At 39.6% G+C, this 12,107-nt stretch overlaps 1 protein-coding gene across 5 annotated transcripts; it reads left to right on the forward strand.

The window, feature by feature from the left end:
- Nucleotides 1-3,153: 3,153 nt before the first annotated feature.
- On the forward strand, nucleotides 3,154-11,891 carry LOC121260941 (ABC transporter B family member 4-like). 5 transcript variants are annotated; one of them, XM_041163031.1, is made up of 14 exons: nucleotides 3,154-3,466; nucleotides 3,595-3,825; nucleotides 4,186-4,596; nucleotides 4,791-4,845; nucleotides 5,502-5,677; nucleotides 7,134-7,355; nucleotides 7,521-7,759; nucleotides 7,875-8,400; nucleotides 8,500-8,773; nucleotides 8,996-9,882; nucleotides 10,206-10,472; nucleotides 10,559-10,822; nucleotides 10,964-11,257; nucleotides 11,407-11,891. In XM_041163031.1, exons 3-14 carry the CDS (start codon nucleotides 4,261-4,263, stop codon nucleotides 11,755-11,757), a joined length of 3,891 nt encoding a protein of 1,296 aa, XP_041018965.1. In that variant the 5' UTR covers nucleotides 3,154-3,466; nucleotides 3,595-3,825; nucleotides 4,186-4,260; the 3' UTR covers nucleotides 11,758-11,891. The 5 variants fall into 5 exon arrangements, with proteins under 5 accessions (XP_041018965.1, XP_041018966.1, XP_041018967.1 ...); XM_041163032.1 differs by having other exon boundaries at nucleotides 3,676-3,825; XM_041163033.1 differs by having other exon boundaries at nucleotides 3,732-3,825.
- The last annotated feature ends 216 nt before the right edge of the window (nucleotides 11,892-12,107 follow it).

The following is a 12,107-nucleotide window of genomic DNA, read 5'->3' on the forward strand; positions in this document are numbered from 1 at the left end:
GGAAGGCGGATCAGTACTTCAACAAACGGGTGAGACCATGCTCCCTCAACGTAGGGGACCTAGTGCTGAAGCGGACCAAGGTGACCACCCAGAAAGATGGAAAGTTAGGCCCACAATGGGAGGGACTGTACATGGTAACGGCTAAAGAAGGCTCGGCTCTTACTGCCTCAAGGACAACAGGGGTCGTGAACTCCCCCGCCAATGGAACACTGAACACCTCAAGATGTACTTTGCCTAAAATTCATAAGCTTACCTATGAATGTATCAAACGTGTTTTATGAATGAAGATGTATGAACGTTCACTCCAACTCGCCTTTATCAAAGCAAGAAGCCAAGTCCATCGACTCGCCATGAAGAAATGGTTGGGCCAGAGCATCTCGAGTTCTGCACACATGGCTACTCGAACATAAGTCCCTTGACTTGTCAAACTTCATGAACCATAAGCCGAGTCTTTGGACTCACCGTGAAGACTTGCCAAACTTTGTGAACCACAAGTTGAGTCCTTCGACTCACCTCAAAGAAATGGTCGGGCCAGAGCATCCTGAGCTCTGCCCACATGGCTACTTGGACACAAGTTCCTTGACTTGTTGAACCTTCGTGAACCATAAGCTGAGTCCCTGGGCTCGCCATAAAGAAATGGTCGGGCCAGAGCATCCCGAGCTCTACCCGAATGACAAGTTGGACACAAGTCCCTTAACTTGCTGAACATCATGAATCATAAGTTGAGTCCCTAGACTCTTCGAGAAGAAGTGGTCGGGTCAGAGCATCCTGATCTCTGCCCACATGGCTACTCGGACACAAGTCCATTGACTTGCCAAACTTTATGAAGCATAAGTCGAGTCCCTCGACTTGCTGCCAAGAAGTGGTCAGGCCAGAGCATCTTGAGCTCTACCCACATGGCTACTCGGACATAAGTCCCTTAACTTACCGGATTTCATGAACCATCAGCCGAGTCCCTTGACTCGCCTCGAAGAAGTGGTCGAGCTAAAGCATCGCGAACTCTGCCCACATGGCTACTCTAATATAAGTTACTTAATTGACTTGCCAAACTTTGTGAACCATAAGTCGAGTCCTTTGACTCGCCTCAAAGAAGTGGTCAAGCCAAAGCATCATGAGCTCTGCTCACATGGCTACTTGGTCACAAGTCTCTTAACTTGCCAAACTTCGTAAACCATAAGCCGAGTCCCTGGACTCGCAGTGAAGAAGTGGCCTGGCAAGAGCATCCCGATCTCTGCCAATATGAATACTCGGACACAAGTCCCTTGACTTGCCGAACTTCATGAAGCATAAGTCGAGTCCTTCAACTAGCCGCCAAGAAGTGGTCAACTTAGAGCATTCCAAGCTCTGCCCACATGACTACTCGGATACAAGTCCATTGTTTTGCCGAATTTCGTGAACCATAAGTCGAGTCCCTTGACTAGCCTTGAAGAAGTGGTCGGGCTAGAGTATCCTGAACTTTGCCCACATGGCTACTTGGACACAAGTCCCTTGACTTGCGAAACTTCGTGAGTCATAAGTCGAGTCCCTTGACTTGCCTCAAATAAGTGGTCAGGCTAGAGCATCCTAAGCTTTGCCCCACATGGCTACTTGGACACAAGTCCCTTGACTTGCTGAACTTCGTGAACTATAAGCCGAGTCACTGGACTCGCTGCAACGAAATGGCCTGGCCAAAGCATCTTGAGCTCTGCCAACATGGCTACTCAGGCACAAGTCCCTTGACTTACCAAACTTGCTGAACTTCGTGAACCACAAGCCAGGTCCCACTCACCGCGAAGAAGTGGTCGAGCTAGAGCATCCCGAGCTCTGCCCACATGATCAATCATTATGCATCAGAGTCCACCCGAGACGCCATCCCGTCAGAGTCCACCACGGCAACACGGCGCCCAGGGACCTATAGAACCACCGACTATGGGATGTCGTACGTGCTCCTCAGAGCACGGAGGTCATCGACGAAGACTGACGACTCCCAACTCCCCCTGGCAAAGTACAAATAACGGGCATCGAAAGACCATTTGGGAGCCATCGAGAGCTAGACTAAAGAAGGACCGAAGAGAGAATGAGGGAGATACTAGAAAAGAAGGCTCGAAGGAAAATGCGGGAGGATGAATAGAAGAAATGGCAGAAAATGAGGAAATTAGAGAGTTTATATAAAGAAGGACACAATGGTTGGCCTTCTGGGGCAATGAAGTGACCCTGAGCCAGAAATCCAAGGGAAACGCTGGGCCTCGAGAAACATGCGGAGTGGCATCTTGGAACCCAACCGATGGGAACCCATGAAAGTATGAAGAGCAAGCAACGGGTGCGTGGATAGCATGGTCCAATATCCCACCTAGTGTGTGGGCGAACTTCTCGCTGCCTCAAACCAACAAATAATGAGAGGGTGGGAAGAACCCAAGGCACCGTCAAGTCATTGATAGCACAGCCAAACCGTCACAGGGTGCCAAATGTGCATTAGAGGAAAAAAGCCCAAGAAGGGAACGTTTTGAATTCTCACCATATGTGTATGGTGGAAATTTACGGGATACTGTGAGGGGGGCCTGATCGCACGAGTCCAGCCCACACGGTATGGGTGGGCCTAAGGACAACTTGGTAGAAAGAAATCGGTATGAAAGAATAAGATGGGCAGGGCTGGGCCATGAAGGGAAAGGTTGGCCTAGGAAGCCCCTAAGGACAACTTGGTAGAAAGAAATCGGTATGATAGAATAAGATGGGCAGGGCTGGGCCATGAAGGGAAAGGTTGGCCTAGGAAGCCCACAAAGAAGCAGCGAGGTTGCATGTGCGAGGCATGGAACTAAGCAAGGAGGCCTGACACTCTTACTAGCCGAAAATCCGCCCACACGCATAGGGTCAAGGACAACCCAGGCCCTTGGGCACCTACGACTGGACGGACCTGAGTAATTAGCAGTCGACACGATCATGCATGAATGACCTGTCACGAGACAGGGAGTTCGCAAGGGACACGGCCTGGGTACAGAGCTGCACCACCATGATCAGCCTGTCAAGGGATCGCCACGATCAGCATGGACGACCTATCGCATGGCAGGGAGTTAGCAGAGGATGCGACTTGGGTACGGAGCGGCATTATCATGATCAGCCTGTCAAGGGATCCACCCTACCAGATATAAGTATCTCCCCCTCGAGGGCAAAAAGCACTACAGATATACTTTGATTGGAAGCTCATACAGATCACAAACTCAGAACTCAAACTGACTTAGGCATCGGAGATATCCCCACCACTCGGAGCCTTCGTTTCCTATTTACGTAGGAACGGATCAACTCAGTGCGCGAAGTTGCCTAGATTGTAAAACACGACATCGACAGGGAGAGTGCTATAAATGAGGCTCCCCATAGACAAACCAACTAAAAGCGACATAATGAGTTTGGAATGTCTCAAAGCATAACACAGCATGAATGTACAACGTGCTTGAATTCTGCACCTGCGAATCCCACAACATTGTAGTTTCAGGTTGCATTTTGGCCTTTTGCTGAATATTAAATTAAATCTTCCTTTACAGCTCAATCTTTCTTCTTCTTGTTGCCTTTTTGGATTAGGAGTTCTGTTCATTTCAATGGTTACGAACCTTGTAATTTCAGATTTCGTTTTGACCTTTGCTGAATAATTCTCATCCTCAACGTCTTCTATCTGTTGTTTTTGGCTTACGGATTGTGCCGTAGAACCATCATAAATGACTTCGACTGCTTGCTTTGGTTATGCAGAGCTTTTAACTTAGATGGCAGGCGCTACATGAGGGCTGCACAGATTTTTAGCCTATCACAGAACAGAACAACAAAAGTTTCGTTCCTTTCTTCTTTTGTCATAAACAGATGACGCCTTTTTGAATCATCCTAGAAAAAGTGCTGCATCCTTTACATCCTCGGTAGTTATCTCCAGCTCATTGTACTGCAATATTCATGATCAACCATTATATATGCATCACTTTGCACAGCAAAGCACAAACACTTCGGCTAGCTTTACTTGCCCTGACCACACCCAGAAAAAGGTCCTCCATTTTCGCGCGCCATGTTACACCATTAAATTACCCTTTACTCATGAAGTTTCATTCCTGATCTTCCTTTTTGTTGCTGTTGTTTTTTTTTCTTGAGATTCCTGTTTGACGACCGCTGTTTGATTAGAACTTGAAAAAAGTTCCATTTTTGAACGAGTTGGCACTGTCATGCATGCAGAAGCTGTGTATGTTCTTTAGTTTACCTGCTGGGGAGTATAGATCAGAATTGGATTAGCGTATTGGAGGGGACAAGATGGAGAAAAAGAATGGCTTGGATGGGAAAACAAATATACATGAGGGGGCTGCAGCACTAAAGAGAAGGGTAAAGGTAAAGAAAAGACCCAACATGATTGGTGATGCAGAAAACTTGGAGAAGAAAGGAGGAGGAGGAAGAGATCATCAGAATACCAAAAGTGTTCCATTTCTCAAGCTGTTCTCATTTGCAGATTCTTCAGACATTTTCTTGATGATTGTTGGCACAATAGGCGCCGTTGGGAATGGTCTAGGCCTACCTCTTAGCACAATATTATTCGGCCAACTGATTAATGCTTTGCAGGGCGACAAAGATGTTGTTCGTGTGACTTCCGAGGTAAAACTCCTTCCTCCAAAAACTAAGCTGATTATATATATTTTATCATATGATTTAAATTCTATATAAATATCTCATGTCTAATGGTATTATGATCTAATGCTCTAGCTTCTGTTGAAATTAATATTGGTTTTAATTAAGGATATATGTATGTGAGATCCTAATTTGCTGATATGACTGCTTAACTGTTTCAGATATGTCTTAAAACACTCTACCTTGCAGCTGGGATTGGTGCTGCAGGATTCCTCCGTAAGTACTACGTACATCCTTTTTTTTTTTTGAATTCACGTACATCCCATTTTTACCGCCGTGTTTTTTTAGTATTAAATATAAAAAGGACGCTCCTACGCTCACCTCTCCCAGCGGGAGTTGGGAGCCACAGTTAGTTATTTTGGTCTGTTTTTTTTTTTTTTTTTTTTTTTTATATATAATTTTTTAATACTTTTTTTTTTTTTAAATTCACAATATTATTAAAAATATTTTCACAATTCAATACAAATGATAGGTACGTATACTTTGACGGTATACGTCCTATCATTTTCCAAAATAAAATGGTTAATTACAAAATCAATATATGAGTTTTTCACATTAATTGTTACAAATATGAAGTGTAGGTTTTAAACTTCCGTAAAATCAATGCTTGAATTTTAAAAAATTTACAAATTTCGAAGTAGTGGAGGTAGTAATTTCCACGTGACAACAGTATGTTTTGTGTCAGCCAATTGAATACTGACACGCGACGTAAAAAATTATTCAAAAACAAACTATTTAACCTAGATTTCGATTTGTAAAAATTTTGAAATGAAAATTTAGGTATTGATTTTAACTTTATAAAAGAAGTTTGGCTTCATCCATCAAGCATGGAGAAATATTGAGAGATTGGGTATTATGATGGTTCTTGTCAGAGGTGGCTTGCTGGATGGTCACAGGGGCGAGACAGGCTGCACGAATAAGGGGCGTGTATTTGAAGACCATTTTGAGACAAGATGTGGCTTTCTTTGACAAAGAAACAAACACCGGAGAGGTCGTTGGCAGAATGTCCGGTGACACTGTTCTCATACAAGATGCCATGGGTGAGAAGGTAGTGGTACCATATATTTATTTATTTATTTCTGAATTCTATTTATCTCAATTGGGTTTGAGTTGCCTAAGCTAATTTGGACAAATATTAATATAATATAACCAAAAACATTATAGCATATATATATATATATACTACTGATCTGTGTTAAAAGATGTATCGAATAAATATATATTTCATATATATATATATATATATATATATAAGTCAGAAAGAATGCCTTGGTGAATAAAAATTTCTTCACGTCCTTGACTGCACGAATTTACAAATTTTAAGTGAATTTCATAATATATTAATAATTATTAAATATTTAATTCCTTAATAAATACTGTAAAGTCTAAGGAGAGGTTTGGATTCATAGATAAGTTGAGATAGGTTCAGATGGTTTGTAAATAGTAGAATAAAAGTTAAATTATTTATTATATTTTATGTGAAAATTTAAAAAAATTGTTTTGAGATTTGAAAAAGTTGAATTGTTTATTATATTTTGTATGAAAATTTAAGAAAGTTATAATGATAAGATGAGATAAGTTGAGATAGGTTTTGAATCCAAACCTCTCCTTAGTTTTTCTTTTATTTAAAATTTTAAAATTTAATGAAATTTTTTTTTTCGGCATGACCCCACCCCCTAATTCCGTCGTAGTATAATAATAATAATAATAATAATAATAATACTCTAATGTGTCTGTACTAGTCATGTAGGATGGGTACAATAGTACACGGTACGCACTCTCAGCGCGCACATGGCATGTAGGGTACTAGAGCAGTGAAATGTTTGATACGGTGAAAAGATATTTGAACTCTCGTGTATTTTTTTTTTTTTTCTTAAAAGTAAATAAAGAAAAGTGTTATATTTACAGAAGATATCACACAAAAATAAATTTATAAATTAATATAATTAGATATATTATGTTAAATCTATTTTCTGATGAAATTAATTTTATAATCTAGTATATCACATCAAATCACGTCAGTTTGTAAGTTTATTTTTATTTGATCTCTTTGTGACTAAAATATTTATTTGTGAAAAGAACATCAGCTTTAATTGACATAATTAATATTATTTTTATTTTTTATTATACATTTAAACTTACAGATGAACAGATATATTTTTATGTAAACTTTTGGGTTATCTTTTAATTGTTTCCTTTACGAATTAATTATATAATTTGGCCCCCACGTATACAAAGAATCCTGGCTTGCCTTTGATGAGGGACAGCATGCAGTCACAGCACAACACCTGCATCTTGCAGAAAACATATTTGATTAGCAAAACATTGAAATAGTCTGTATAAGACTCATCAATATATAAAGTTGTCCATTGAATAAGATTAATGGGCAGGTTGATCATAAAAATAATGCCCATACTTGTGGTATTTATAAGAAGATTTGCCTTAAAGTTTTATTCATCTTGTGCATGTAAAATGTAAAAGAGTCTATCTGTTTGCATGTGCAGGTTGGGAAATTTCTGCAGCTGGTATCGACGTTCATCGGGGGCTTTATTGTAGCATTTTTAAAAGGATGGCTTCTAACCCTTTTGTTGTTAGCCTCGGTTCCTCTTATTGTGACATCGGGTGGTCTTATGTACATCGCTATATCCAAGACGGCATCTCGTGGACAGGATGCTTATGCAAATGCAGCAAATGTGGTTGAACAGACAATCAGCTCAATTAGGACAGTATGTCCCTAACTTAAACTACTATATATATATATATATATATGCATGCATTGCCTGGTGAAGTTTATATATACCTATAAATTTTATCTTTCAGTGTAGAATGTTTTTGATATTGCAGTTATTTTCTGGAAAATATGTTGATTTCCACCATTTTTGTTCATCTAGGTGGCATCGTTTACTGGGGAAAAGCAAGCTGTAACTAACTACAAAAAGTTCCTAGTAACGGCTTACAAATCTGGTGTTCAAGAAGGCCTGGTATCTGGATTAGGTTTTGCCCTGGTTACGTTTGTCATTTATTGTTGCTATGCTATGGCCGTATGGTTTGGAGCAAAGATGGTACTGCATAAAGGATACACTGGGGGTGATGTGCTGAATGTGATGATGTCTTTGTTGACTGGATCTGTGTAAGCTGCAGTTTGAATGTTCTTTAGCCCTGTGTACAGATTTATTTAATTACAACTTATTTTGTTTTTTTCTTTTATTCATTTCTTGCCTTTTGGTACCGTGTGGATGATTCAGATCCCTAGGCCAAGCATCTCCCTGCATAAGTGCCTTTGTTGCCGGTAAAGCTGCGGCATATAAGATGTTTGAGACTATTGAGAGGAAACCAAAGATAGATGCTTATAACGCAAAGGGGAAAATTTTGGATGATATTCGTGGAGATATAGAGTTGAGAAATGTTTTTTTCAGTTATCCAACCAGACCAAATCTACAAATATTCAGTGGTTTCTCTTTTTCTATCCGGAGTGGCACAACTGCAGCTTTGGTTGGACAAAGTGGAAGTGGGAAGTCAACAGTTATCAGTCTAATAGAGAGATTCTACGACCCACAAGCTGGTAAAGTTCTTATAGATGGAATTAAACTCAAAGACCTCCAACTTAATTGGATTAGGGGGAAAATTGGTCTTGTTAGCCAAGAACCTGTGTTGTTCACATGTAGCATAAGGGATAATATTGCATATGGAAAGGATGGTGCCACAACTGAAGAGATAAGAGTTGCTGCTGAACTTGCAAATGCTGCTAAATTTATCGATGGACTGCCTCAGGTTTAAAGTTTTAGCCTGATCTGTAGGAACTTAATAAATATGTTGTCCTAATTCTCATCACTACAGAAATATACTCTAACTTGGAATTCTTGCATACAGGGACTAGAAACCACAGTTGGTGCTCACGGAACGCAGCTCTCTGGTGGTCAAAAGCAGAGAATTGCCATTGCAAGAGCAATTTTGAAGGACCCTCGAATTTTGCTTCTAGACGAAGCTACAAGTGCACTAGATGTGGAATCTGAGAGGATTGTGCAGGAGGCACTGGATAGGATCATGGTCAACCGAACTACTGTCATTGTTGCCCATCGTTTAAGCACAGTGAGGAATGCTGACATGATTGCAGTCATTCACAGAGGAAAGATAGTTGAAAGAGGTATATTATAGAATAGGAAGAAGGGTACAATTTAAAAAAGAAAAGAATTACTATTACAGTCATAAAGGATTACACAAAATAATCTCACAACGTTTGATGTGGTTATTGTGGGGTTGCTTTTATGTAATTTTTTGTTGGCTGAAGTATTTCTCAAAAGAAAAGAAAAGAAATTACCTTCTAGGACTGTTATGCATTACATTTTGCCATATGTCAATTTCTCAGGCTCACACTCAGAACTAATCAAGGATCTTGATGGAGCGTACTCTCAGCTTATACGCTTGCAAGAAGTAAACAAGGAGTCTGGAGAAGATCATGTAGATGATAAAAGCATATATGAAATTCCTTTTGAATCGTTTGGACGGCCAATTAGTCCTGGACAGTGTAAAAGAAGTTCATTCCAAAAATCCCTAAGTTGGGAATCATCTACCAATGGTAGTAGCCACCATTCATTCTCAGTCACAGAATATACTTCCATCCCAGAAGTCCCGATCCGTGAGAAAGTGCCAGCAGAATCAGAAGAAAAATTTCCATGGGTTTCAATCTGGCGCCTTGCATACCTCAACAAGCCAGAGATTCCAATTATTCTTCTTGGGGTTATAGCTGCTATCATCAGTGGCATGTTACTTCCTATTCTTGGCATCCTGCTTACCAAGGTAATACACTCATTCTACGAAGAACCTACTCATCTGATGATACAGGATACATCGTTTTGGTCGAAAATGTTTGTGATCCTTGGTGTGGTATCATTTCTGGCAATTCCAGCACGAGCTTACTTCCTTTCTGTGGCCGGATGTAAGTTGATAGAACGTATTAGATTGATGTGTTTTGACAAATTGGTTCGCATGGAGGTTGGTTGGTTTGATGAGCAGGAGCACTCAAGTGGTTCCTTGGGAGCTAAGCTCTCAGCAGATGCTGCAGCAACGCGTTCGCTTGTTGGAGATGCACTTGGTCAGATACTTCAGGTTATTGCTTCAGTAGTTGCGGGCTTGATCATTGCATTTCTTACAAGTTGGCAGTTGGCATTTATTGTCCTTTCTTTGATCCCCCTGATCGGAATCAATGAATATCTTCAAGTCCGGTCCATGAAAGGATTCAGTGCAGATTCAAAGGTCTGCTCTAAAGCTAGTAACCTAACTTTTTTTAGGAAAATTAAGTAACCAACTTTATTTTTTCAAAATTTACGCCTCAAGGTATCTAAGCTGTCAGATTGAAACATGTTATGCGGTTTCATGACAGATATGTTTTGTTTTAGTGGCTACAGCCTACATCTTCCTATAAATTATGAAAAATCCAGTGAAGAAACAACCTGTTCAATTGAGAGTGTTTACTCTAAAATCCAAGCAGTCATTTTAAACATAGCTAATTAATTTTTCATCATTTTTATTTCTTTATTGAAAGTTGATTCTGAAAATGTAAATTTATATGGTTGAAGATGATATATGAGGAAGCAAGCCAAGTTGCCAACGATGCAGTTGGGAGCATAAGAACAGTCGCTTCTTTCTGTGCCGAAGACAAGGTGATGCATCTATACAGTAGGAAATGTGAAGGCCCAAGAAAGGAAGGAATCAGACAAGGCTTGATCACTGGAATAGGATTTGGGACATCTTTTGTCTTGCTATTTCTTGTCTACGCTACCTGTTTCTATGCAGGAGCTCGATTCATTGAGGCTGAGAAAGCAACATTCTCAGATGTTTTCCTAGTAAGTTTTCCTTCTATATTTAACAAGCTTTTCAAAGCTTCTTATAAATAGCAGGAGAAATCTCAAAATGGATGCTTGGTTTGCAGGTTTTCTTTGCTTTGACTTTTGCAGCTACGGGAGTTTCTCAAACAAGCTCCATGGGTCCAGATACCAGCAAGGCCAAGGATGCTGCTACTTCCATATTTGCAATACTTGACCAACAGTCAAAGATAGATCCAATAGATGAGTCTGGCATGACTTTGGATGATCTGAAGGGAGACATTGAACTTCGCAATGTAAGCTTTAAATATCCATGCAGGCCAGATGTCCAGATTTTACGAGACCTCAGCTTGGCTATTCATTCTAGTAAGGTACATATGAAACTCTATTTTGTTATTTCAAGAAGCTACCACAAGAGAAGCACAGAAGTTATGCTTGCCTACCATTTTAGTTATAACTAATGATCAAAATTATACTGGAATGATTTTTTTATTTTTTATTTTCCTTCTCAGACAGTTGCCTTAGTTGGAGAAAGTGGGAGTGGGAAATCTACAGTCATCTCCTTGTTACAAAGATTTTATGATCCTGATTCTGGTTATATTACTCTTGATGGAATTGAAATTCAGAAGTTTCAAGTGAAATGGTTGAGGCAGCAGATGGGTCTTGTGAGTCAAGAACCAGTTTTGTTCAATGACACTATCCGTGCCAACATTGCATACGGAAAGGAAGGAAATGCAATTGAGTCAGAAATTATAGCAGTAGCAGAGTTAGCAAATGCTCACAGCTTCATCAGTGCCTTACCACAGGTACCAAAACCCAAAACAAGCAATGCATTTTTTAAAATTCCTCAGCTCATTATCATATCCTAATAAAACACAGCTAAATTCATGTGTAAAAGTACTATTCTTGCTTAATTATTAGCTTTGTTTTCATTATTGCAATGGAAAATATGTAGGGTTATGACACCATAGTAGGAGAACGTGGAGTCCAATTGTCTGGAGGGCAGAAACAACGCGTAGCCATTGCACGTGCTATGATCAAAAGTCCAAAGATATTGCTACTAGATGAAGCTACCAGTGCATTGGATGCTGAATCCGAAAGAGTAGTTCAAGATTCATTGGACAGAGTCATGGTTAACCGGACTACAATCGTGGTGGCTCATCGATTATCTACCATCAAGAATGCAGATGTAATCGCAGTTGTTAAAGATGGAGCTATAGTAGAGGAAGGAGAGCATGAGACTTTGATTAAAATGGAGGATGGCTTCTACACCTCCTTGGTTACACTCCACACAAGTACTAGCTAGTAGTAGTAGTACTGCGTCATAAGGTTTTTTTTTTTTACCTTTTCTTTTTTTTTTTTTTTTTTTTGACAGCAGAGAGCTTATACGAAGAAAAAAAAATTATATTCATCATTCCTATATTATACTATATACTATACTTTTTTATTTTTTCTCTTACCAAATATATAGTATGTGAATGATGAGTAGAAGAATTCAATAAGTTTAAAACGAATAAAAAGAAAGTTTAAAAATTTTAAAAAAATAAATATGGTGTGTGATATATAGAGATGATGAGTAGCAAAGCTCTATACGAAATAGACAGGAATTAAAAACATAAATTCCTATTGTTCTTTTTCATTTTTAATTTTCTAATT

Source organism: Juglans microcarpa x Juglans regia, chromosome 4D (genome assembly GCF_004785595.1).
Source record: "Juglans microcarpa x Juglans regia isolate MS1-56 chromosome 4D, Jm3101_v1.0, whole genome shotgun sequence".
Taxonomy (NCBI): Eukaryota; Viridiplantae; Streptophyta; class Magnoliopsida; order Fagales; family Juglandaceae; genus Juglans; species Juglans microcarpa x Juglans regia.

Coding starts and splice junctions, on each gene's coding strand:
- LOC121260941 (XM_041163031.1), top strand. CDS start 4,261: ATGGAGAAAAAGAATGGCTTGGATGGGAAAACAAATATACATGAGGGG. Junction 7,760..7,874: donor TCTTTGTTGACTGGATCTGT/GTAAGCTGCAGT, acceptor TGGATGATTCAG/ATCCCTAGGCCAAGCATCTC. Junction 9,883..10,205: donor GATTCAGTGCAGATTCAAAG/GTCTGCTCTAAA, acceptor ATATGGTTGAAG/ATGATATATGAGGAAGCAAG.